The 27040-nt window shown below is 40.3% G+C and overlaps 1 protein-coding gene across 1 annotated transcript in view; it reads left to right on the top strand.

Moving 5' to 3' along the window:
• The window catches only part of GABBR2 (gamma-aminobutyric acid type B receptor subunit 2), a 488425-nt gene that overhangs the window by 293407 nt on the left and 167978 nt on the right, over nt 1-27040 (top strand). The window contains exon 9 of the mRNA XM_054191752.1: nt 25823-25903. Within this exon, the coding sequence (XP_054047727.1) occupies nt 25823-25903 (81 nt within the window). The remainder of the gene's footprint in view (nt 1-25822; nt 25904-27040) is intronic.

The following is a 27040-nucleotide window of genomic DNA, read 5'->3' as shown; positions in this document are numbered from 1 at the left end:
TTCAGAGCTCTCCTACTTTTACAGCAACTTTAAAAGCACGTATTTTTTTGCAGTCGGTATTTAGAATCCTATCTCTGCTAGAGTTAACTTGTTCAGAGGTTTCGTTTCAGGTGATGTACAACGCTGTCCCTCTTTTTCACCACCCAGTCCTCCTCGCCTTTAGAAGAGAGGCAGAGTCTCTCTCGAGGGCTGTGGAGCCACCCCGACCCGCTGCTCTCTGCAGAGCTGCGTGCTGGCAAGTCACTCCCCTCGGCATCTTGGAAAGATGCTTTTTTTCTGAGTGGAGTTGTAATACAGTTTATACAGGGGGATAAAAAGAGCCAGAAGACTTACGAGAAATCCATCAGCCTCTGGTATACGTTACAGGAAAATACTTCATTTGACGTTATTAATAGAGAATGTGGTCTATTGCGATGACACCGTCCTTAACCTGTAGTTCAAATGAGATACAAACCCGTGAAATAGAACAACTTTAATTCTTAATGAATGGAAGAGAAGAAAATGAAGTTTATCGAGGTCACAGGACACAGATTTATTACTTGACATTACAGCATTTGAACGGACAAAACCAGAATATAGTTTAGTAGTACACCACGCCAGCACGTAAAGGTTTGTGTAGCTGTAGGCTAGAGATATCAAGATAAGGTTATAATGCCTGATAGATATCTAAGTCGATGGAATTTTATAACAAAGAATATTTGACAAAAATTTCCTTTAGCCGACTACTTCTGGGATGGTAGGCAATATTATCACAGTTTTATGAGAAAACAAAGGTGACGGGCAGACCTGTCATAGACAAGGGACATGAACAAGGAACACTTTTTAAAAAACACTGAAAACGGGTTTGTTCACTGTGTAGGTGATCAAAGGCAGTTGTGAATCCTATGCTGCAGAATTCACACAGGCGTTGCTACTAAACTTCTGAGAGCACAGGAACAGTATTAGTCCGGGTATTACCTCCTTATTAAGGGTACGAAAAGGCTAAATTTCTCTTCAAATTTACTAGTTCCCCTTTTTGTATCCTAATCATAGTTTTGTTTTGTTCTGTCATGACAAGCGCTGATCTAATTTCAAGTCATGGCTGATCATGCAGTCGTTGTATTGGCCCCTTGTTTTCTAAGCTGACATTTTAGTTAATGTAAGAATAATCTGTTTCAATACATCATCACTGGAATCTAGTTCAGAAATTAAAGAATTCTGATTCTGTAAAGTGGTAATAGAAAATGAGCTGATGTAATTAATAGATTTAGGAGGAGAAAAATTTTGGATTTTGTTTCTAAATGTCTGACTTTAAGTAACACTTTATAACAGCACAAGTGTAATTTTCTGACTTGAATCACATTATTTAAAATAACTATATTAAATTGGCTATACTTCTGTGATAAGCATATCTCTTTTTATTTTAAGTGAATCTTTCTGACTTGCTTGAACAGGAATTTATCATCCCACCTTTCAAAAGAAATGAAGTGAGGATGCCAGTTCAGGAAATAGTAGTTTTCCATTTCTTAATTCCCAGCGGCTGTATAGACCCTTCGTAGTCACATAGGCTGACTGAGAACAAGCTCTTTTTTCAGAGTTCCCTCTTGCAAACTCTGGGAGTCAAAAAACCCCAGATATTTAGGACTTAGGCAAAACATATTTAAAAACGGAACATTTTTTTTTGTTGTACATATATTTATACATATACATGTATATGTACATACGTACACATACATATACAACATATATTTTTGTTGTACATCACCTGAAACGAAACCTCTGAACAATTTAAAAATGGACTCTAATGTCCCTTTGCCCCTGGAACAAGAGGACCCAGTCAGACTTTTCTTAGTCTTGAGTTATTGGTTCAAAAATTGAAACCAAAGGGTGAACATGAGTGTGGACTGTTGAGAAAAATGATGCTTACAATTCCATCCATCTTGGTACTTGTTATCTTCATATAGAGTACACGTATAATTTTTTCCTTAGATGATTATGGAGGACAAGGGATGAATTCTTCATAAGTAAATTATTTCATTAGATAGATCTAATACATCTACCTGTAAAGAACCGATTTTACCACAGATGATTTAGTAGTGATTTAGTTCAAACTACTGCCAGAATGAAAAATGCATCAAATTAATACTGTACGTGTAAGAAACAGGGTCAGGCAGAGGAACAGGGAGCTGTCACCTGTACATAAAACTAAGTGCTATTTTATATGATCCTTAACTACTGACACAAAGCTGTTTGATACCTTGCTGTGTCCTCTCTAAATTCCTCCTCCCTTTTTTTTAACCTCTGTGCCATGGACACATTTTTCCTCCTTGAGCTGCTTTCTGCATGTCCAATTCAGAGCTATCCAAACCATGCTTGACCTTGACAGAGTGCATACAGTGTTTGCTGGTTAATCCCTTGTGTAGGAGCATGTATGTATAATAATCAATTTCCTTTTATTTTACCAGTTTTGGGATTTCCCTGGTCTCACTGGGTGGTCTCAGAAGCCCCACTTGACATGGGAAGCACTGGCACAGCCCCCATGTCAGTGGCTGGGCCATTGCAAATCACCCTGAGCCTACTGATAAGGGCTAGTTTGACGGAGGAGAAGAGCAATACCTCACCGAAAGGGCATCCCCTGAAGTGCTCCTGCATAGCTGCACACCAGCTTTTGCACTGAGCAGGCTGGGTAGCTTGTCGCTGGGAAACACGTATTCCCATCTATCATAAAGGCATGGTGAATCCTTGCCTCAAGTAAGAGTATGCTCCCAAATTAGGAATACAGATTCCCTGTTCTGGCCATTTTGAAAGGTCAGATTATTTATAAGGTTGGTGAGGCAAATAGCTCCACATTCTGCCCTGAACAGCCTTAAAATGGAGAGCTGAGTATGCCAGGGGAAGCAGATTCCTGTGCTCCTCAACCTGCGTATTGGAAAGAACAAGGTGTCTTTCACCTAGAGAGACCCAAATCCTTGAGCAATCAATTTCACCCTTTTACAAGACTGCTTGTACCACGTAGGTTATAGGATGAAGCCACAGAGGGTTCAGTGGATTACAGAGATGTTGCACGTTCATAAAAGCCGGCAACTCCAACAGGCTCTTGAAGACGAAGCATGTGCTTCTTGCATTTAGAAGAGAAAATAAGGAGAAGCTCCCTGCACAGGGCAAGGGGAACTAAGCCTTCCTCTCGTTCTGGCCCTTCAAAAGGTCAGTGCAGAAAGTGTTATAACACAAAGTGATTTTAACCTGACTTTGCTAATGTGACATTTGGAGCATGGTTGTGGCAGTCTGATGTGACAGCAGGCAAATGTTGTGTTGTGTTAGTAAATGGCAGAGGGCCTGATAAAAAGGAGGAAGTTGTTCACATAGTTAGCCTGTGCTTCCCCCCTCCAAAGGGAAAGACTATGAAAAGCCCCTGAAGTGTGAATCAGAAAGGTCAGTAAATACATGAAGGGCTTGTTGAATACAGAGAAAGGAGAAACATTTTTGAAAAATCATTCATGAATTTTCACACCCTGAAAATGTTAAGTTGGATTTAAGTTTGCAGTTGTATAAGGAAGCTATAGATCATCAAAAGCTTTTTAACTGCTCATATCCAGGTTTGATAAATTCAGCTGACAATCTAAATGATAACCTGCAGCCAAATGCTAGATTATTGCCTGTGTGTTACAGGTTCATTTTTCAGCACTGTATTTTTTCAGCACTATTTTAATCACTGAAAGCCTTCCAAGACTCAGGCAGCTTTAGGCTAGCTGATGATGTACCGTGATGGCTGAAGTCACTGGTGCACATAACTCACAGTGTGGGTTGGCTCTGGAATCAGTGGGGTTTACGGAAGCATGAGTTCTGGGAAGGACTCTGGGCTTGCAAGTCATAAATACATATATATGTGCCCCGTGGACATAGAGTGCCCTACTGATGCCATCGACCAGCAGGCAAGTAGAATATTCCATCCCTCCTCTGGTCTTATGCTTCTATTTCCCTTATTGATTCATATTTCGATCATTTTTTTAACCAAAGTTCAATTTTATTTTTTTTAACCCTCTATGATCTATCTACATGTATGGAAGAGACTGATTAAGAAGTAAGAAATATAAAAGATAAAATGTTAGGGGGAAGGAGAACTGAGTGATAAGACTTCTATTTCTAAATCACTTAGGCATTTTGAATACAAAATGTGTTCTCCCCAAATGGAGCAAATCTGAAACCTAACAGTTTGTAAGATGAAGTAATCAGAGAAATGCATCTCCCTTGGCTTCGTAGCTGAAGACTTGAGCATCTAAGAAGTTTTCCAAGCCTTTCTACCTTTAGACATTTGTTGTGATTGACAAAGGAGATCTTGACAGAATAATTGTAATGTTTTCTTGCCCTTTTACTGCCTTAAAAAAGATAAATGGTCTAGGTAGAAGCATTGCAAACTTCCTCATCTGTGCTTTGTGGAATTTTGTGTCGAGACTTTCTTAGCATGAGGTCCTAAAAGGAATAAAAGTTTATATTAAATGATCTGTCAGGTTCAATTTATTTGCGGTAATTGGCCTGGGGCTCTCCCATTTAGCAAAACCTTGGCTGCTCCTGCAGAGGCGGAGAAGTTGGAAGAAAAGGCTTTTTTTGCCGCCTAGGGATGCACCCATACAAAGCAATTCAGCTAGCATCCCTGGCAGGACTTTGGATCCCACAGGGCCGTGGACAGACGTACTGGAAGAATAACTTGGGCCTTTGCAATCTGCATACGTACCTCCTTGTGCTGGGCAGCAGACGCTAGCAGAAATGCCCACTGCCCCTTTCGTGCTGGATCTGAGGAATTACGTGCAGCCTCCTTCCCTCAAACAGCGCTGCCATAGCCAGCCAGCCATGGGCTCCAGGGGGAAGGTGCACTCGTCCCAGGGGCTGCTGCCAGCCAGGGACTCTTGGCATCCATTAAAATTATGCTTGTTGGAACCCCAGAATTTGCAGTGCTTTTCCTGAACTCCAGATAACTGCGAGCTGCAGATGCAAAGGATGGTGAGAGAAGAGATGATTTCTAGGCGCTAGCACTATTTGTTGCTTTGTGCTTTCACCAGCTCACTAATATATAGACTAAAAGAACAGGTGTAAAAGCGGCTCGGCAGTATCCTTCATTACAATATAATTGATTTCATGACTGTCTGCAATTTACACTCATTCAAGCAGTATTCGTTCCAGATGGCATTTGTATTCTCATCATTTTGGATAAATTTAGGGTGAAATATTATTAAATGCTTTATTTAAGACTAGGTATATTCCATTTGATTGCTTTCCTTTCATCTTCTTGGCTTTGCAACTATTATTAAAAACAAGCAGAAAAGGGGGAGACGGGAGTAAGGGAGTGAAATGTGACATTTGCATGCCATAAATCAAGCACTCGAAAGTCAGCAATTACAGGATCAAAGGTAAAAGCTCACAAATATTTTTTTTCCTTCTATTCTTAAGTATAAAATGACTAATGCTGAAAATCTCCAGGAATTTAAAAGTTACAAGCAGCTGAGGTAAGCTCATTCAAGGTCCAGATAAAGAAAGTGGAATACTCTATGCTGACAGACCCAATTTTAACTGGGTGAAAGATTAGGTCATGGAGTAGCTTTTAGTCGCTTTGCATTAAGAAAGTGAAATTCGGTCCCTGTTTTACATTGCTCAGGATGCAGATGGAAAGACAGAGTTGAAATGTTTCATAATGTTACTCTAATTCAGTCAAATGGTTTGCCACTTAGCATTTACGACTAGTTTCTTGACTAATATAGAAATAGGAAGGTTGCACAAGGTGGGCAGAAAGGAAACACGAACTACAGGGTTCTCTGAATTTCCCCTCTGTCAATCCTTTTGCCTTCATCTTTGTTGGTATCCTCCAAGAGCGGAGGTCTGCTAGAAAACTAGATCTTGAAAACTAGGTTCAGTTCTTCCTTTGGTAAAAATGCTAGGCACTTTATTGATAAAATTTTGTATAAAAAGTAGTGTTGTAGGTATACTGTTGTCTCAGACCCAGCATAAGCAACATACAGTATGGCCTCTCTCTCACCATCACGTATGTATTTCCCAGTCTTTGTAGAGGGCCAGTAGCAATCAGCCCCTGAAATACTGGTAAATTCCTTTGTGCTTTGACTAGAATAGTCTCCTGTGTATTCCCTTTTCTCAGATGATATGAGTTTGCTGGGAATTGTTCTCATCTGAGATTTGTGAATTGCTGTTCAAGAAATTGCCACTGATTAGCTAAACAGAAAAATGTGGGTGCCTCAGGAAGGTCTAAAACAGGCGGAAAGCTTCCTGGCTTGTACACGTTGTAGGTTTGCCTTCCCGTGTTACAATTTAGCTGCCATTCTCAAGGATAGGATATTTGCCTCTGGTCCATAATTATGAGGCTAGATAAAGATGTAAGGGAATATTTAGATTAAACGTCAGCAAGATCATTGGGTAACTCTACGTAGCAGTCAGGCAGTAGAAAAAGCTGCCAGGAAGGTTATGCCATCCACATTTCATTTTTCTACTGAAAATGATGCTAGATAATTAATCCTACTGGGGTGGCCAAGGACAAACAAAGTTGAACAATAGATGTTTCTTCTTTTCATCTGGAATGATTCTATAAATTGTGCTGTTCTGTAGAAATCAATAGCTGATCTGTTAAATGGATAAAACCCAATCAAGAGATAAAATATAAATGGAGCTGCATCACACTGAATTGGGTCAAGTTGCATTGGAAGTGGGTCAAGCCTCTCGGAATCCTTCCCTGCTGTTGATTATGATGAGTGCACAAGGTTTTAAAACCAGCTTACTGGTTTTAATCAGCAGTAGCTTATGGTATGATGAATTACTGCTGTGTATATAAAATACTTTAATTAAGCAGTGCTTTATGAAGACGGTGTAGTTTTACCATTGTAAACTCTGAGCCTGATACAGCAAAGTTTGGAGTAGATCTTAAATGTTAAATTGATTAGACATTCAGGACTTGCAGCATCGCACACAATCAAACCTATAATCTGACAGACAATGTGAGAGACCTCGTTTTGCACATGGCTTAAATACTCATCTGAGGCTATAGCTGTTTTTAATTTTTAAGGTATTGTTCCACAGCCTACTTTGATCTCATTGTGTGTAATAACAACCTGAACCAATATTAAGAATAAGTACCCAATTATAGAAAATACGTTCTTGAGGCATATGAAATACAAATGCTTATTTCCTTGAAGAAACGCAGAGGTATACTAGGCATGTGAAAGTCTGCTACAATGCCTTCTTAGAGGAGTACAAATGCAAAAGGTGGGCATAGAATTTAGTGTTTGCAAAAGTGCCTGTACAGTTAATCTCGTGTCATTTTGAATATTTGGTTTGGTTTCGTTTTGACACATGCACAAACTGACTGAGCTTGCCAGGCGAAAATGATCTAAGTTTGGGTGATAAATTTGTTTTATTCAGTAACTGAATATTATGGAGTCCGTTGAAAGGGATTTTAATTGTTTTACCTCAAGAATGTAGATCCTCAGAGCCATTCCTCAGACGTTCCTAAACTCCCTGCAGGCCCTTATTTACGCTAGGGTTTGTCTGCTCCTGATTCACGCTAAAATATGGCACATCTAAGCCCTAGTACCTCAGGGTGAATTGGGTGTTTTCTTCATTCCTGGGTTGTTTGCAGTTCCAAAAAAGCACCCTGTTGGGCGCAGCTTTGCCCAAGACGTCCCCGTGCCTCGCAGGCAGAGCGCCCACGTGAAAGGTGCATCGTTCAGATGTGGTTCCATCCTCCGCTTGATGTGGAGCAGGGATCTGCATCAAAATCTCTCTTTATTCTAAAGTTACTGAACTGCTCCTGAGAGATATCTGGGGTGAATCTCTAAGTCTTCCGCGCTGGATCTTTTTTGCTGCGTATAAATAGCTAAATATTAATTTACCACAAAGAAAGCCCAAAATGACAGTCCAGGAGCTGGGGCATTCATCTACAGCGAGAGCTGAGTTTAGATCCCTCATCCGGATTGTTCAGAGAAGGAACTTAAACTCTTATTTACTGTATCTCGGAGGAGTGCTCCTGTGACTGACCTAGGGGGCTAAGTGGAGTTAACAGGAATACCTCTCTCTTGTCACAAAAAAGTATGGGGTCAGTTCTGGGATGTATTTGCACTGTTAACATATTTGTGTTTGACCTCGGTGCCTAGGTTTTTGATAAGGCCTGTCATTGAATCTCCTGGCCAACACAACTGGAAACAGAAGTGGAAATGCCTTAACTTGTATTTCAACAAGACCTTTGAAGTGCTTCATTACCAGGAAAAGCTAAACAATTAGCTTAAACTAGTTAAAACGGTAGGAAATTTCAAGAATTAGCCTAAGCCCAAATATATCGGTGCCACAGCAGTCATCTTTGGCTGAACTCCGTTTCTGTTGTTTGTGTGCTTAGCTCTATTTGTTCAGGTTTAACTGACAGCAGGATTATTTTTTTTTCTGAGTAAGTATTGTTTTCTTTAGCGGCCTTTTTACAAACATTTCTTCCAGACATTTGTTCTTTAACTCTTTTTAAAGCTATGCTACTACATGCAATAAATCTGTGATGTTGGAAGGGAATAATTTATTAGGTCCATGTTTGTTTTCATTCACCTTTCTTTTGGAAGATGGTCATCTCAGAAGATGAAATCTGTCTCACTGCTGATATCCATGAGAAGTTAAATAATTTATCCAGATATTTGCACCTGGGCAAGTTGTCTTGGTCCACCTTAAAGAAAGATACAGGCAATTCCAGAATGAAAAATCAATCTTATTCTTAGGTATGTGTCTACAGTAGAACAAGCAAATCATGCTCTATAAGACGTGCCTGTTCTCCTCAACATCTTGACAGGGAGCCTGGACAAGGTAGTTGAGATACAGAAGTCTACACCATGCTCATCGAAGTTTGGACAGCTGAATCCCACCAAATTTTCTTCTAACTAATAAACACTGTAATGGCTATGAAAGGAACGAATTAACTACAGTATTAATAATGAGCAAAATCAAGCACTGTTCAGTTGCCTGTTCTGTAGGTTTGAAATCTGCAGTCACATCTCATATAATAAAGTTGAAATAACCCAGTTCAGATGCTTATTATTTACTCACTTTAGATCTTATAAAAATACTTTGGTGCTGCTGAAGAGTAAATCAAACAAAATTAAATCTGTAAATATGAGAACTCAGCATCCTTACTATGCTTACTACTAAGCCCAAACTATGTTTTTTAGTAATGCCAATTAAGATTAAATTAAGATTAAATTCATTTTAGATTCCCCCTCAGCACAGTAATTTGGAGAACGAAGCAAACCTGAAGACTAGTTCCTCAAAGCAGAGCTGGTAGCCGTATGACTGAATGACTTATTCTAGCAGAACTAGGGAAAAAACAAGGCTTTAACATCTTATGTTATACTGCTTGAGTGCATAAAGTTTTCTTGTACGTGCACATCATGGTAAACTCCAAACAGTTACACCATCCACAAACTGGGAAGCTTTCGGCGAGATCACTCATAGCAGGTTCTGTTGCACTTCTCACCTTCCCCATGGTTGAACTCTGAAGGGGAAGATCCATCCACAGGTGAAAAGGACTTTTGTTAAGGTCATGCCTTTGGACTGACTTTACAGATGGTAGGGAGCAAGAACTTATTTTGAAAAATTTAGCATATCAGGGTTTTTTAATAGATAATGGTGTGAGAAATTATTTTGAATGTGTATTTATGACACCACAGCTCAGTTGTACCTGAAGAGTGTAGTTGAATTAGGAACTCAACAGCCTGTGAAATGATGAGACTTTCTCGTGTTGGGGAGCTTGTGCGTCTTCAGCGGAAGGCTGTCATGTCTGAGCGGTCTTGTGGGATGTGTCATCTCAGGCTGATGAATTTAATGCCGGAATAAGAGGACGGGAATTGTTAGTGTCATACCTAGGTTTTGGAGACTTTGTGGGCTCCCTGAAGCGCCTCTCTGATTGCTTGTTGTCTTAGACTTGCTGGACAGCTGTGGTTGACTTTGTCCCCTTGTGGTGCCTGCAGTTCAGTGCAGTAAGCCAAACAGTGTGGTATCTATCTGCAGCATAGTGGCCTGAGTACAGTCGGAGCTAACTCCTGCCTCTCTCTCTTATCAAATTTGTTATCAACACAGAATGGTTTTACAATCACAGCTCTGCAGCAAAAAACAAAATACACTGTGTTTGGCTATAAATGTATAATTTAAAATCTTTCGCTTCTGCAGTATTATTTTTCTTTTTTAAATATTTGTTAGAACTTGCTAAATTTTGCTAGATGTGCTAATCCTGTTTAATATCTGGAAAAGAGATTTAAATATTTAAAAAATTATGGTTTGCACTAAATTTATTTTTAGTAAGAAAGAAAAAAATATCATTTATACAGTAATGAGAACTGCAAGTTGATTTTATTCATTCACGATTTATTTCCACCAAAAATGAAATACTGAGAAAAACTGTAAACTGACTGGAGATGGTTCTTTTAAAACTGGCTTTAAAACTCTCTTTTATTTGTGATTGCTATAAAAGCAATAGTAATATAATTTTAGAAAAATATCATCTAAGCTGGCATGCTCTTAGCAAAAACTAGTTGTGATAATTCTGTGCAACTTGATCTTCAAGAGGCTCGTTTTCTTTCCGATATTGAACTATATTAGTCATACACAGATTCCTTTAAGAAAATGTCTCATGAAAAAGCAGAGAAATTCAAGATTCTTCAAATGGATTTTTCACCAAATTACGTGTATAGTGCTCTCTTGATTATTAAATTACACTCTGTGCTAGGTCAAGGTATAGAATAAATGATTATCATTTGTTTTAAGTGAATGGAAATTAGATAATTAAGAAGCATATTATTGGGTTTCAGATAGCAGGTGTTTAAGCTCAATGAAAGGTTTGGACCAGGTGTAAAGAAGGTAGCTTTTATTAAGAAAGTAGGAGCAGGAAATTGGACCATTTCAAAAGAGACTTACTCAATTTCTCTTACTAAAATCAGTGGGCAGGTTGTCACAAAAGCAGTATTAACTTTTGAAGGTAACAGAATGTGCAAGCTAGATCATAAGGTGGATTTAGTTTTTCCTTTCAGTTGAATGCAATTATCTTTCAGCACTTTAGGTTTTACAGCATTTCCCATAAAAACCTTCTGAGATTTGGAAAGCCCCACTGAAGGAAATAGAAACAATGGATCCGACAACATCATGCCCCGAGTTAAAAAAATCATAATGATTTTATACATTATCAAAAATGCAGTATCCGTTTATATTTTCTCTCTGTTAGTTCATTACATCATTTTTATAGGCAAAATCAGGAAACTGAATAGGACAGATTTATAAACAAAACCCAGAAACCGAGTAGGTACACTCTTCTGGTTGGTGAATTGCTGCTTTTGAACTGGACCTGGCTGAATGAGACCTGTAACTCTTTGGCCCTTTTCCGGAAAACTTCAAAATGGTAGTGATATGCCCAAAACAGTTGATTAGTTTTGAGGAACTTAGACTCTCCAGATATGAGCAGATTAAGGACTTAATGATAGGTAAAAAGGCCTGTAAATAATATTTCTTTGGGGGGAATTATGGATCTACGTGGCTGTTTCTTAGGGCTCTGGTCTCTCCAGGGTTAGCTGCTATAACTTTTGGTAATGAAGGATGGCGAGGCAATGTCCTTGTCGTCCCCCCAGCTCTCTGCACCTCCCACCATTTGTGCCTTCTGGTCACTGGGCTCAGCGCGGTTGCCCTGCCTGACTGCTGAGCTGTGTCCTGCAGCTCGACGTGTATTAGCCTTGCCCTCTGGTCTCTCTGTCAGCCCTCCTGGTCTTGCAAAATATTTTTCAGCCCTATAATCCTGCTGAAATTTAAAAACAACGATGAAAAACGATGGAATTTTGGCACAGGTTAAGATTTCGATTGCCTTTTTACTAGGGACAGTTGAGGTATATTGCCATATAAACGTGATATTTTTGGTATATTGGGGGGGAGGGAGGATTCAGTATTTTGAGGGTAGGAGCATGAACTGGAAAGGACTGTGTTGTTAACAGCTAGTCCAGAAGAGTGCATAAAATTTTCATGCTAGCTCCACCGTCCCTCCCACGTATACTCGCAAGAAACACCAGAAAACCTATGACGTGCTATGTTTGAATAAAACAGCAGCTTCAAAATCTGCCAGAACAACTAAGGGCACGCTACACAGGAAAGAAGTAACCCAAGTGATGCAGCGGGTTGGCATGATCTTTAATACCGGTTGCAGAAATGAGAATCTCTTTCACCCTGGTTACAGGAATTGCAGCACTGGTATCCTCTTACAGCTCAGGTACGAATAGCGTCTGCAGAAACAGTCTGTCTCCTGGATTAGGCTATGGAAGTTATAGAATAATTTCCGTTTAAGTAAGAAACTCCCATTTGTAGGAGTATGTCCTCTACTGCATGCCAGGAATTATTCAGCAGAGCAAGGCAAAGCGAGCTGCAGTTCAGTGCCGGTGCTGTAGCTGGGAAACAGGGGCGCTGCCAAACAGCAGCGCTCTCCCGTGAATGGCGTGATTGAAGAGGAGCCAGCGACTCCTCTTGCGGCAAGGCCGGAGCAGAGGAGGATGCCACACGAGTGCTGTTCTGCTCAGCAGCTGTGTTTTCCCCCATGTTTACACATGCTACGGATGCAATGAGGAGTGACGTGGTCTACTTGAGTAAGAAAGTGATTTTAAGCAGGGTGGGCTTTTGGCACAGGCAAACCCTGTCTTAGCACATGTTGTGGCATGCAACAGATGCCCCTTTGTTGTCCCTTCTCTCCCCTGGTCTTGGTCCTGGTAGGACAGGGACCAGGACATCTCCATTCCTCTGAGAAAGCCAGGAGGTGCTAGATGCTGAGAAAGTAACACTGTTGAGGCGAGGAGAGCGTCAGGATTGTAGCTGGAGTTTGAGGGCCCCAGATTTCCAAATGCAGGTGGGAATCCAGGCACTGGTGTCACACGAGAAGTGTGACAGCTTCTCTGGGATATGTTTCATATGTTTCTGGCTGCTGTGCCCTCATGAGTTTGGACCTTTTTTGTCTTACAGACAATTGTTCTTGTTTAAATCGAAGTTACTTAAATCTAGAAACAAGTGATTTTTGCTAGATTTTTCTGTACTACCCAAAACACAGGAAAACAAGAAAACATTTTTACATCTTGTACTGAAAAGCAGTTAGTAAGAGCATCTGACTTGCACTGCCAGCTCCCACTAATCTGTAAAAACTATTGCATAAGAAGCAATTGTGTATAAGAAGGCAAAGAGACAAAAACTGTATCTAAGTTTAAGTAGTCTTTTTCTAATACAGTTTTGTACTGAGGTTCTTAAAATTGGGGGTGGGGGAAGTGTTAAAGATTTATGGTTAAATAGGTAAAGTATTTGCTTTTCTTAATGCTGCACACTATATAAAACAGGTGGCATAGATTATGATCCTCTCCAGTCAATTATTTTTTTTCCTTCCTGAAACATTCTGTGATTTAAATTTCCGTTGAATGCTGTAACTAGCGAGGGATTGGTAGCAATTTCTGAGACACACATCCACTGAGGTACGTACTCACTTCAAGTGAGACTTAATTCCCCTGCACATAGATAGTTTAATGGCTGTGGTTTTGACTTCCAAACTTGTCACAATTAAAGTTTGTGGGACAGTTGGCTTTTGTAGATAGCCTATAGTAATACTTTGCCAACGGAAACCTTTTTGAAATATTTTTTTCTTGAAACTGTTTTTGGAATTTCCTGCGTCCAGAATTCCTCCTGTTCTCATACTCCAAACAAACCCCAGCTTTCTTTGCTCATTGTGCATCTACAATTTTAATATTATCTCAGACAAAAGGCATAAGATTAAGTTAGAACAGGGAGACAAACATCCCTCACATTTGAAAGAGTAGAATTTTTCAAGTTTTGATTCCAGTTGCAATGAAAAACTGATTACATTAGTTTTGTACACTGGTTTTCCAGAGTTTTGTGCATCTACAGCGGTTGTTTAATCTAGTATTTTATGCCCAGCCAATTGTAATGTCTGTACCATTCTTCACTGTTGTACTGCAATACAGTGATACATGAGAAGAAAATGCATACTTCTGCTTTTCTAGTTTTGATCAGCTTTTCAAGTATTTTTGCCTTATATTATATTTCATTCCTACAGGCATAAAACCTGTCCTCTTGTACCAAGGTAATGTTCAAACTAAAATCATCATTGCTGTATGCTATCAGTTTTCTGGGCAGAATACATTCTTTGAAACTATGAGTGTTTTGTCAAACTGTTTTCTGTCAATGCCTAAAATACCAGTTTTGACTCTGGAAACTCTTAGATGGGTGTATTTAATGTTATGCACCAAAAAAAAAGCTATGCTTATGCGTAAATTCTTGTGTGATCTGGCTGTGCTTTGCCAGACAAATTTATTCCAGAGCTGTCTGTCAGGTGTATTATATAACTGCTCTATATTAATTATTAAATCCTTTATTATTTATAGTAATTATAATTTAATGGCTGTAGCTTTCCATGGGAGGTTTTTTCTCTTAATGCAGGCCTGTTTTCTGTAGCTATTCAAAATCCAGATGAAGAAATAAAAGGAAAAATAAATCAGAATTTAAGATTAGCACAACAATGAAGCATACCATATTTCAGGAAAATTTTGAAGCAGCAGTTAAAGATAAAATCAGGGACCATCACTTCAAAACTCTTCTTTGTATCTTAATCAGTCTTCTAAAACGCTTTCTTTGCTTTTATTAAAATACATGTTGTTCCTAATTAGTACTAAGAGGAGATTACTGTTGGCTCTTTTTCCCCCTTTCTGTTTTTCCAGTGGATTAGTAATACAAAGAGATTACTAGAAACAGGTTAAAGCAAGTGGAGGTTCACTGAAGTAGCAGGAAAATGGAATTATTTCTCTGGAACTTTGACTTTTAACAAGTTCCAGTTGGAGTGTGTTTTACTCCTCTTGAATGCAAGACGAGTTTACAGGTTAAAAAAATAATAATCTAACCAAACTAAAATAGTTTCCTGAATTATCTTTCTTTTGCAAATATTATTGGGTTTTTTCCTTTAAGTTTTAACACGATTAAAATTTAAAGGGAAAAATAAAGAAATATTAGCGGTGATAATAGGATGACATACGACTCACATACACTTACATCCAAAAAAAAAAAAAAAAGGGTGTCAAATGGAAATTCATCAATTAAGAAATATCATTATAGGGGCCCATTGGTCTGGGCTGGTACACGGCATTTCAAATGCTGCCTTTTGAAAACAAAACCTTAAAACCTTTTGTACATCACCAGTCTCCCATGAGTGGATCCATCTCCTGAATCTGTCTCTTAAAGCCTGGGAGAACTGAGTAGGGCATGGTCATTTTTGGTAGCTGCCAATATTTCGCACAGAGATAGGGCATGGGGCTGCAGAGCATCACCACCTGCACCCCTCGGCCAGTGCCACAGGCTTTAGCTTCGTTATGCATGTGCTTACGGTCTCACAGCATACCTCCTCCTGGGGGGCACCCCAAACTTTCCAAACTTCTCAGGTAGCCTCTTGTGGGGTCAAAAAGACAGGCAAAACCCACAGGCTTTGAAGAGGAACTTCCCAGCAGCCAGTTCTGCTTGTAAAAACACTCCCAAGTGGCGTTCCCAAACACACTTTTCTCACCCTATGAATCATGCGATTCTTGGCTTTGATGGGTGTCCTGGGCTTGTGTAACGTTCCTTGTTTTCTCACTCCCTGGTGTGCCATCCCTAAATGTAGCAGTGACGAGCGTGTCCCTGATGGGGAGCATACGTCCCTGAGGACAGGCACATACAGCCTGTGATCCCACGTGGCTCTAAGCCAGGCTTCTGCGCAAGGAGCTGATTGTCAGGGGAGGGCTAGAGCTTGAAAGGCGCAATGTTGGTGGCTTTCGATGGTTCTTTGAGTGATGGCTCTCTTGTTCATCTCAGCAGTGTAAGCTGGGAGGGTGATCTAGGGGGGTATCACCACTTGTGTGCCTTTATAGTCTTCCCTATATGTTGGTGAGTGAGGGGTCGCTTGCAGATACAGGTTATTACACAGGTGGGCTGTTTGTTGCTCTAAATTTTTTTCTGGAATGCTTCCCCTCCTCTTCTTGAGCAAAGTCTCTGGAATAAACCAGCCTGGGTTGAGTCAAAACTGGCTTTCTTGTACAGGAAAAAACCCTGGCAGTTACCGTACAAATTACAAGACAGAAAAGAGCATAGAGTTTGCAGCTTTGTGTAAATGCGTTCGAGGCTGCCTCAGCTACCTCATTTTGTATCTTAGGATGAGGGCAGTGGGAATTCTGCCTTTGGGTTTGACCCTGAATGATGAAGCAGATATTCAAAGCTCTTTACGTGCTACAGTGTTTTCACGGGCCACCTGGTGTAATGGCAAGAGTGGGTATTCAAGGACATAGTGAGTAGTTCAGATCCAACACTCGTAATAAGCACAACAGCTGCTGCTCTCCTCCCGTCTCGGGCATGGTAATTGCGAAACTCCAGGCTCTAAATAATGCGCTCTTAACTCTGCAAAAGTTTAAGGATGCAGAGCGTGAGGAAGAAGCCAGAGCATCTCGTTTTCTGACCTCTCAGCAGCCTGCTGCGAGGCAGCTCAGTGTGTGCGGAGCCCTCCCCTCCCAGGGGAGGGGAAGCACAGCCCTGGCAGATGGCGAGGGAAGGCCCTAATCGTAGGCTCCTAGGTAGGCATCCAAATGTGCGACTATGGAGCCTTCGTTTTGTCCCTGCGTTGTATGAGATTACCGGAAAGCAGGCGTGCCTTGCTAGGGGGAGGGAAGACAACCTTGTTGTGAGGCACTCGGTCGCCTGGTCACAGCTCTGCAATAGCTGGCACGCTGCTCTGCTCTGGTCCTCTGGCCAAGCATGCCTCTTCTGTGGTGGTGGTGGTGGGGCATTTTTATTTCTGTCACTTCATGCTTTTAAGTTTGGTTATTGTATAAGTCAGGAAGGGCCACCCAACCCTCAGAAGGAGGACTGGGTCATGCAGCTTGTTCTGTATGTCTGAGCAGCCCCCGAAAACACGGTGGCAGAGACTTGGCGGCAGCGTTCGGGTCAGATGAAGCTGTCCACGGACCAGGGCTACTGTCAATGGTTGTGCTGTGCATCATAGTGCTTCTCAACAGCAAAAAACAAGCGATAATCCACACTGAATTGAACTTAAAATTTCAGTTAGATAAGTAATGTGTTTAGGTAATGTAGTGAAACACTTCTTTTGGGCATCCACGAGAAAATCAAATTAAATGCTAGAATATTAAACGTAGCGGAGGAGGAAAAGGTCACCCTGAGCTTCTGTCTGATTCAACCAGAGTGTGCAGCTGGGCTGGACTCAGGGTCGCCCAGGTCCCCCAGGATGTCTTTCCTGTCAGGCCATCCCCGGGTGGTGGCCTGTCACATCTTCTGTCAGGGTTGTATGGAAAGGCTAAATGCTGAGCCAGCAGATGGAAGCTGGGATTAGGCTGCTGCCTTGGTGTCATGCATTTTTCAGCTACAGATGAACTTTAACCTGATGAGTCAGAAAAAACTGACAGCAGTGCTATTCCCAGTCGTTTCTTCCCTAAATTACACTGCTTGGTGAATTTGACTTAAGTTTAGGAGTAACTTTTGGGTTAACTAAAAAAACATTCTCTGGTAATTTGATAGTGATTCAAATCTTTCTTTTGCCAGACTCTCCTGATACTGCACACTGTGCCTACTCAGGCTCAGATTCCAAGGCACCAGAGAGATAATAATTGCATTTATTCCCCTTGGATAAGAGATCTGGAAACACTACTGCTCTGTCACCTTGGGTTTCTTTGGAAGTCTCATAGATTGTCAAAATGGATACACTGCCGTCCTATGGTTTGCTGTCCCTTATCTTTGAATTAATGCAGTATCATGGTATATCTTGAATTGTGCCTCACCGTCTCTGACGTTTCAGCACTCTGAAATCAAGCTCAAGAGGCAACAGATCGTGGCCGCAGCCTCTCTCACTGGCACCTCCACCCCCTGCGCAGTCCTGGCTTCAGTTGTCCCTCTCCCAGAGAGACTCTGACAGATGGAGCTGCTGCTGGGCCCTGGGCTGCTGCCAGGGGGACATCTCTGCAGATCAGTGGCACCCGCGTCCAAACCTGTCACTGCCTGGATGGCCCTTCAGACCTGGGAAGCTCCTGGGAGGTCTCCTGGGAAGCCAGCCCAAGGCTGCATGTCTGCACAGTTTGGTTTCCTAGCACACACACTGTAGAAAATGGACTAGTCTACGAGAGTAAAGGTACTGAAAGGCACACGACAATAAATAAAATTGTGTTGTTATTTAATAATTGAGAAAATTCCTTCTCATGGTGGCTGCCTGTAGTTTTACACATGCAGTGTTATTTCCCACTGTAAATTCTGAGTCAAGAAACGCACACTGGTTTTGGACTCTGCTAGGAAGAGGTGATTCCAAGTGATAAGTGAAATAAACATCAATTTTTGTTTGTAGACCATGTTACATTTTGATAAATATTAATATTAAAAAAACACGTGTATGCTTACACTCTGAGGTACTGTATGACTTCAAAGAATAATTTACTTTGGCAAATAAACTCTCAGAATTATGGCAATTTTCATTCTCTGAAAAGTTAATTGAATCATAAAGGAGAATGAACAATAGAATAGGAAAACCCTTAGCTGGATTGAGATGTTGCAAGTATCGCACATATGTGTATCCTAAAATAGAACCATACTGTGCCTTTTTGAATATTTGTTTATATCTGTTAGCTTCCTTAATGGAATTAAAGGTAATTCAACTTACTGACATACGTTGCAGTGGTTATACAGTTTGATTATGATTCTCAGTTCAGATCTTATGCTAGCAGTATTAAACCCCCCAAAAGTGTGATCTCATATAAAAACTCATTTCAAACTATCAAGGAATTTACTAAGCATCCTAAGAAACAGGAACTTCTTTTTAGGAGAATTAATGTAAGCTCTCTAGACTCGCTTCATCACCCCAGTCGTTATACTTCATGGATAATCTGCCTCTGTTGTTGTGTATTTATTTATAACTATCCCAGTTTCCTGAATGAAAGGTATAATGATAGTGTTAGCAATACAGCTTTTAAGAAGTAATTGTTTTAAACTCAGAGTCATTATTTTTTATTTCATTGTATAGCTCTTTGATACCTGATATATAAATACCTAAGATACTTAGCTATTAAATGCACATGAACTATATTACTAAATTTCTATGCGGAGCTAGAAGCCAGTCTAACAAGCAAAATAGGAGACAGATGTAAAATCAGGATGGTAAAAACAACGGTTAAAAAGAATCAGTAAAATTATTTTTTATAAGCTTTTAAAAATGCAGATGCTTGAACTTTTTATGGAAAAATCTTGGCCTATAAAACAAGTATATTTTTTATGAGTTCGGGATACTTAACGACATTTTATGTGCTGCTTGCTTACTTGCTTTCTGTGTCCTGTTGGCTAAATACCATTACTAACGTACTGAAATAAGCCCAGGGTTAAGACTTCTTAGCTTTCATCCTGACTCGAAGGCTGACATACAGTGTTTGGCCTTTGGATGGTTTAACCTTTCTGTCTGTTTTGCTTTATGGATGAAGGAAAGATAGGCCTGGAGAACTGGCTATGAAGAGTAATTACCACTTGCTATATATACTGCTTTCATAACTCAGGATTTCCTGTACGTTGTGCGCACGGGAATCCAGCATTTCAGAAATAAAACACTAGACAAGAACTTCAAATTAAGGAAATAATTATGCAGGAGTTAAAGAGGAAGGTAATTCTTCTTTGGGCAAAACAGATTTTTAACTCTAATTACAAAGGTAAAAACTTGTGTGGTAATTCAAATCCTTTCAAAGGTGACATATTTTTCTTCCTTGATTCTTTCTTTTCTGGCAGCTTCTGCTGAAGAATAATCTTCTGTCTGACCTGACATTTTCTTCCTTATTTGAACTGTGATTCTTAATCTCAGCATTTCTGTGTTTAAACAAAGAAATGGTTGCCTACAAGTGGATAGGAATTCATGAAAAAGGCTTTGCTCATTCATTATTTATAAGCTTCTCTTGTGATATTTTTTTTTTTTTAATTGGAAACTTTCGACGTTTATTGGTTATTGCTGATATGTGATAGGAATAACTGAAAAGCTTCCTGGTCCTGTTTGACAAGGATATACTGTGAAAATTAAGATTACATTAATTTGCTAAGAGTTTCTACAGGATCCAGATGAAATGTTACTGTATTTATTCTGAAGGAAATTAACTTTCATGACGCTTGGTTTAATTCAGTAATGTAAAGGTATTTAAAAAGGCATTTCCAGCTTTTGTGGTAGATCATTATTTTGTGAAACAGCTTTCAAAATGAGTGAGACAAAGGGAAGACAAGTTAGAAGAGATTTTGCAGGCTATTTGCACAGGACTTAGAGAAATATGGGAAGTGTCCTCAGACTTGTCATCAGTTTGCAGTCTCCAGCTTAGGTTTTTCACTGCTTGTGTTTGCCCCATCTTCTTTCCTGGGACTTGTTCTCTGAATGCCCTTGGTTGCAGGATTGCTGTCACTCACGGTGGCACATTAGCTCTTCAGGAGTCTTCGCAGTAGGCAATAGAGGGAATGAGAAAGAAGAGCTAAGACCTGTCAGTGACAAATGATTGCTAGGTGACTGACAGTTTAAAGTGCCAAAGAAAAACATTGACTCTTTAAAAGGGAATGTGACCAGAAGCCAAACTGGAGAAAGGTGAGGCTCAGGACATCATAATGTGTCTGCACCCTACACCCTGTCCCTGGACTGAACCCCTCAATGAGTTGCCAATAGCTTGCAAATGGTGAACTTTCAGATAAGTTAGATGTGTCTTTGAAAGTGTGAGTACTTGTGCTGTGGCGTGATTTTTCATTCATGTCTAGAAGATGATTTGAAATTTGAAATGAAAAGTCTTTCCAAATTTAAGGGTGTACAAGACTTATTCTCAGGTTCCTAAGTATCTTGAAACATTTCAGGTGTGTATGGTCCATGCTCAGCTTCACCTCTTTGGCAGCCACTTGGGCATTTTCCAAAACTCTTCTGAGATCTGACGAGTAAATATTTCCTATAGCTGCCAGCAGTCTTGTTGGGCTGCAATGCATGGATGACAAACAATGTGCAAGAGCTAAATGTTTCTGTTGTAGGACAAGGTTTAATAATACTGGATACTGAGGGAGGCTGCTAAGTGCTGAATATGCAGCAAGATTTCCTAATGTGCTAAGCATCTAATCACTCCCGCTGAATTACAGTGGTTAAGCAAGAGGGGCAGTTGACAAAGAGTGGGAGAAGGGACTGTTAAACTGATGTCAGAGCAAGGTTTTCAGGGAGTACACTGATAATTTCCTGAATGGAGAAGCGGGAGGAGCTATGTAAAAAAATTTTGAAAAACTTTCCAAGGAGAAGGAGACATGAAGGTGGCACCTTATGCAGGGATGTTTTTTTCAGGACAAACTAAGACCTAGATACTGTGTATTCTTTCAGCTATAGGCTATGTCTTTTTTCCGCTGCTTCTAAATTGAGAATACCCTAGGTGTCCTTTAGATGAGAAACCCCAGTGACCCTTAGCTTGTCTTGAGAATAGTCCACAGTAAGTTTATTGAGTTTACTTTAAAATTCAATCTATATTTGTTGGAAAGTGAATACTCATCATTTGCACGTTTGTCTTTGTAGTTCGCATGGAATTCTAAGTTTATAAAGAACTCCAGTGACATAGCAAAGTATAAGTAGTGGCAAGCTGTGGTAGGCTATTTAGAGCTTTGAGGTCCTTAATTTTCATTTACAGCCATGCGGTTTGGGCACCACGGTAATGTTAGGGCAGACCTGTTAATTTGTCTTTGTTCTGGTGGACTAGACATAGTTTTTTACATTGGTATAATCAACGAGATGTGTAGGAGGTCATTAATGCGTTCACACATCGATATATGTCTTTGTGTAACTTCGTAGGATGCTGTGTTATTTCAGAGTGTCCTAACTATTATAAGTGTAAATTATACTGCCGATTGTACTGGTGTAAACATTTTTATATTGGCTTAACTGCATCACCACTAGGGTCTTTGTACCGTTTCAGTCAGATTGGCATACGTGAAGGTGCTATAAACTTTAGATACAGACGAAGTCTTAGCATCGTTAGGAATTAGCCAGCATTGCCTACATAGAGGAAAACACAAGGAATCCATCTGTCCCATCTCTTGTTCATTGCAAGTGCTTTCTCTCATCCTTAAACATCTCTCAGTAGAAACTATCTTCATGAGGTGTGAATAAGTACACTTAGAAAAATGTAGTGGAAATGGAAATTATGACATATAGTGAAAGGAACTGAAACTAAGCATAGTTTCATCTGAAAACTCTCAATGTAAGCGGTTATCAGTCATACTGGCAATCACAATATCGTTGTGCATTTTGGTAAGTTTGTTTTACTCAGTTGACGTCAGTTGCAGGATTATTTTTGGTTTTATTGAACAAGAACCTGATATGCAATTAAAAATCTGTTGTATTAACTTTGTGAAATGTGGCCCAATTAATTAAGTGCTAATGCGTCAATTTGTCTGGAGTTGCTTAAAGTGCGCCATAAAATTCTGTAATTAAACATGTCAAAGAAAACATTTTAATTCACCTTTAAGAGTAGTTCGGTTCTTTGTTGGCAGAAGGCTTTCATCTTGGCCACATCAGTAATCTATTCTGTGACAATTAATAAACGAGACGGATTAATTGTTTATAATTCTGTTAGGCATAATTATCAGTCACATATTTCTGGGCCAGTTTTTTGGGTGTTGGATAGTTTTCATACTTTTCTGTTCCTGTGTGAGAGAACAGCTGCAGATTCAAGTTCTGAAATCACACTGCTCCTGTCATAGTATGGACAAACATTATTTCACAAAACAGGTATATTTTCCCTCATATCTTTCTTCCTCATTTTAACCTGAGCAGGGGGGTTTCAATACGATCTCTCTGTCATGAGTATGGAAAGAACAAGTTAAAAATAATGAAAGGGCTACAGAAAGAAGCCAACATCGTATTCTGAATACTGTGTGAAAGATTTTGTTGGTCTGTTTATTTGAAGGAGTTGCATTTCCTCCTGTCCTTTTGTTGTTGAACACACAGAGATTTTGACAGATATGAGCTACATTATACAATCAGTAAACTGACTTGAATAATTCAGAATTTCCAAAGGGAACTCGAGAGAATGGCATATAGAAAAGTAGAGCCTGCAGTCACATTCGTAGCTATGTTGGCCTGTGCAAGAGAGCAGCCAGTTATACTGCTGCCTCCTTGCTTCCTTTAATTAATATTTCGAGGTGACTTTGTCACTGATCATGGCTTTTGCTTGGGGAACTGAAGAACCAACAGCTGTAGTTTGCTGGGAGTACAAAAGACCACAAAGACTGTTTGTGTCTCCCCCTCAGCGCTCCTGTAAACATACTATGATATGGATAGTATATCCTTCCTCTCAATAAAAATACGATTTATTTCCCTCATAAGCTACTTTCCACAATTGCAACTACTTTAAGATATTGAACATCTTTATGACATTTCTTGACGTCAGTAAACCTTGGCATGCGCTCTATGAACTGTCCTTTTCCATTTGTAGTGGACAAGGCATTGATAATGTGGTTGCTAGGTACTAAACACTTCCCCCCCCACACACACACACTCACACTCTTGTGTTTCTAAGTCCAAAACAGTCTCTCTCTTCAGCTCCGTCTGCCATGGAAGTTTGTTTCTCCAAACAGCTCTACCAAGCTCTATTCCTAGCTCCTGGTGCCTGGGCTAGTTAGTTGAAGGCCGCCTCATCTATATTGCACGACATTGCAGTTACCATCATAGGCACATTCTCCGTGTTACTTTCATCTGTAAAGGAAGCCATGTTAAGAATTTATCAATGTCACATTTATCACGTGGCATTTTATGTCACATGAAGCAATCACAGAAAAAGGTTCTCAATTGCAGTACTTTAATCAGTAGACCACAGATTTACACTCTCTTTTGTGTGTATGCTTCCCCTCCTGTTATGTGCTTCTCACATCTAATCCAGTCCCAGTAAACCGCTCCATACAGATATGTTTGTGGAGCAATTAGTCTTTTTTCTTCATCAGAGGTGTCAGGTTTTAGCCTGTTGCTGCAAAGTTGTGGGTAGACCAACGCCAAGGTGCGTGTTCTCCCTGTTTGATATAAGTAAGTACTGTGGACTATCCGGCATCTAATGTGCAAATTGTATGTCGGTGTGCATTCTGGTGTTTGCCTCTCTTCTCTCTAGGTTGTGTTTTGATGTTTTAGATCTACAGGTAATAGCTGTCATGCTACAAATACAGGCGGAAGTGAATTGGTTCACTTTTTAGCAGTAACCGTTTTAACTTTTAGATGACTACTGGGAAGATTTTATTGTTTAAGACTGTCAAGGATTTATGCATTTATCTCTTTCACAGAGAATTTTCAGCCGGTGACAAAAAGTATAGTCTTATGTTTACTCCTGAGAGTATGTAATCCTGTGTGGATGGGCTTTGTGAAACCGCTGCTGGACACCAGGGGATTGTGTTTTTATTCCAAACTAGTTTTAGGGCCCCACAACTGCTCATGTGAAAGGCAAATCAGTTTTCAGAACTGCAAACTCCAGCTTTTGATGGGGGTACAGCAAATGCTTAGCTATTTCCGCAAGATTTGCAGCCCTGCCTACAATTCTGCGTAAACAGTTTTAACAATAAGAAGCGTGGCTTATGTAAGGAAAACTTTTGCCTCCTGTGGGCTCTCAGATTAGTATTAATCAGCCTGCAGATTTTACTGAAATGGAGCTAGCTGCTCCATTCAGCAGAGCTGAACAGGCACAATAACTTTGAGTGAGAAAGGAGAAAAGGTTAATGTGGCGCTGTTGGGTGAAATACAGTCTTTTCAAATTTGCCGTCTAGTTCAAGATCATCAGCTCCCAAAATCAGTGTCACAAATAGGGTCATGAGCTCGGAATTTAAATGTAAATTGGGTTGTGCATGCCCAGGCATAGAGGCCTGAAAGGAAATTTTTGGCTCTGCTGAGCCAGATCATCAAAGAAAACTTTAGCCAATGTGCCTGTGGTTTATAAGTTTTAGCGTAAAAGTGATAATTTAGTAAGTTCCTGCACTTCTAAGCCATACCAAAACCCCAACAGAAACAGCAGAAATTAATTGATGCCAGATGTCATCAGGAGGGTGGGACAGATATGTGCCAGAGTTCCAGCTACAGTGGCCAAGGCAGCAGCCAAACAAATTCAGTTCCTATAACTGCACTACTCTACTCCCTTAGGTACAAGAAGGCCATATATATGACGATAGTCCCAAAATAACAGATGAGAGTAACAGTAAAATCTTAGCTCACGTGCACATTGGCTTTAATTATATAACATAGTATGCTTTGCAGTCGGGGTACTAGTGAGTTGCTAATTCCCAGTCAGAGTAAGCGATTAGATTCCCGGCGTATCTCTTAACTAGCCGGTCTACTCCACACTGGCTGGAGCCTGCCGCTACGACTCCCCCGGGAAGTACTTCACGAAGCAAAATGGCCTACTTGTTTAAATGGGAGGGAAACACGTGATTTAGCCGTATCTGTTTTCACAGCAAAATGGCCTGCATGGTGGGAGCCAGGAAGTCTGTGATCTTTCAGCTGGAGATCTCTGTGCCCAATAACAACAATTCCCTGGTTATGTAAATGAGTTCTTAAAAATACTTTCTGTTTCTTTAAAGAATCAGAAATATTTCTTTTAATGATGTTAGCTGTCTGGCATTCTGCTTTAATAATTCATGCACTTCAGGCATATTTCTTTTCCTTTTGACATCCTGTCAAAAAAAAAGGCAAAACCAGTTAAATAATTGAGAACATGTGAACTGCCATAAACAATCACTCTTCTTTGCTTCTCTGCAGAAAGAAAGGAAGTGAAGGTGGGAGAGTACAATGCTGTGGCTGACACACTGGAAATAATCAACAACAGCATCAGGTTCCAAGGTAGGAGAAAAAAACTGGAAAGAAGTACAGGAATGACATGGATAGCTGTGTGTAGTTTGTAAGATTGCATGCCGTTAAAGAGCTGCTTTAGGATTTTTAATAACAAAAAGCTATGACACTGTATAAAGAGAAAGGGAACTGAGCTGTGCCTAAAAATAATAGAAGGAGAATTCTGAACAGACAGTTGCAATGTTTTAATATTGTATACTTGTTTTTCATTCCAGTAACTGGGACAAATTCAAATTTCTACGTGTACACAAATGTTCTTTAATATTTCAACAAACGGCAGATACGTATTCTATTTCATCTCCACCAATCACTGATGTTCTAATTTCATCCCTATTTCCCACACCCCCAGTTCATCTCACCTGAGGGATGCTCTCGCGTGCTGTGTTTGCACACACAAGGAGGAGGTGGTTGTTTTTCTTTGGAGTTGTCTTTTAGGTAGTTAGAAAAAAGGATTTCAAAATACCAAGGCTAGCTTTAAGATGGCCCATGTGAAACAGGGCCAGAGAGGGTGTTCAGCCCGGCAGCGCTCCCAAGGTCCACAGCAGGCATATAGCTTGTGGTGCCGTGTCTTCTTGCCATTTTTTATCCCATGCTGCTGCAAAGTTAACATGGGGACTTCCTCTGCCCTCACAGCCGTTGGAGTGCGGGCAGACCCACAGCTTTCTGAGCATATGAACATGGCAGCCAGATGGCAGCTGAAATGAGTTTTAAGGGTCTCTCCTGTTAAATGTGGGCATATACATTATTTTTAAAGCTAAAAATTAAGATTTAATCTTAAGGTCTGCTATGGTGCAATTCAGTAACAGAAAGTGAAGTTGGCTTTGTGACATCTGTGTGGTTTCTCCTGGGAGTGGTGAATGAATATCAAGCTGCTGTATGCAGTGCTCTGCTACACCTGACGCCAGTGTCCCAACGCCCACGGTCTGCATGAGCATGACTGGGGTTTCACTGCAGTGATCTAATCCATGACCGCTTGTCCATCTGCTGGAGCTCCCCGCGTTTCTTTTTGGTATCCTTTGCTGGACTTAAAAGAGCACAGCTACATGCACTTCTCACATCTGTCTGGAGAATGAGGCTTTGGAAATGAAGAGTGCAAAATCTGTCCCGGTTGCCAAAGTGTGGGACCCA

Source organism: Rissa tridactyla, chromosome 2 (assembly GCF_028500815.1).
Source record: "Rissa tridactyla isolate bRisTri1 chromosome 2, bRisTri1.patW.cur.20221130, whole genome shotgun sequence".
In the NCBI taxonomy this organism is placed as follows: Eukaryota; Metazoa; Chordata; class Aves; order Charadriiformes; family Laridae; genus Rissa; species Rissa tridactyla.
Note: the sequence above shows the minus strand (reverse complement) of the source record. Positions and strands in the feature narration are given on the sequence as shown.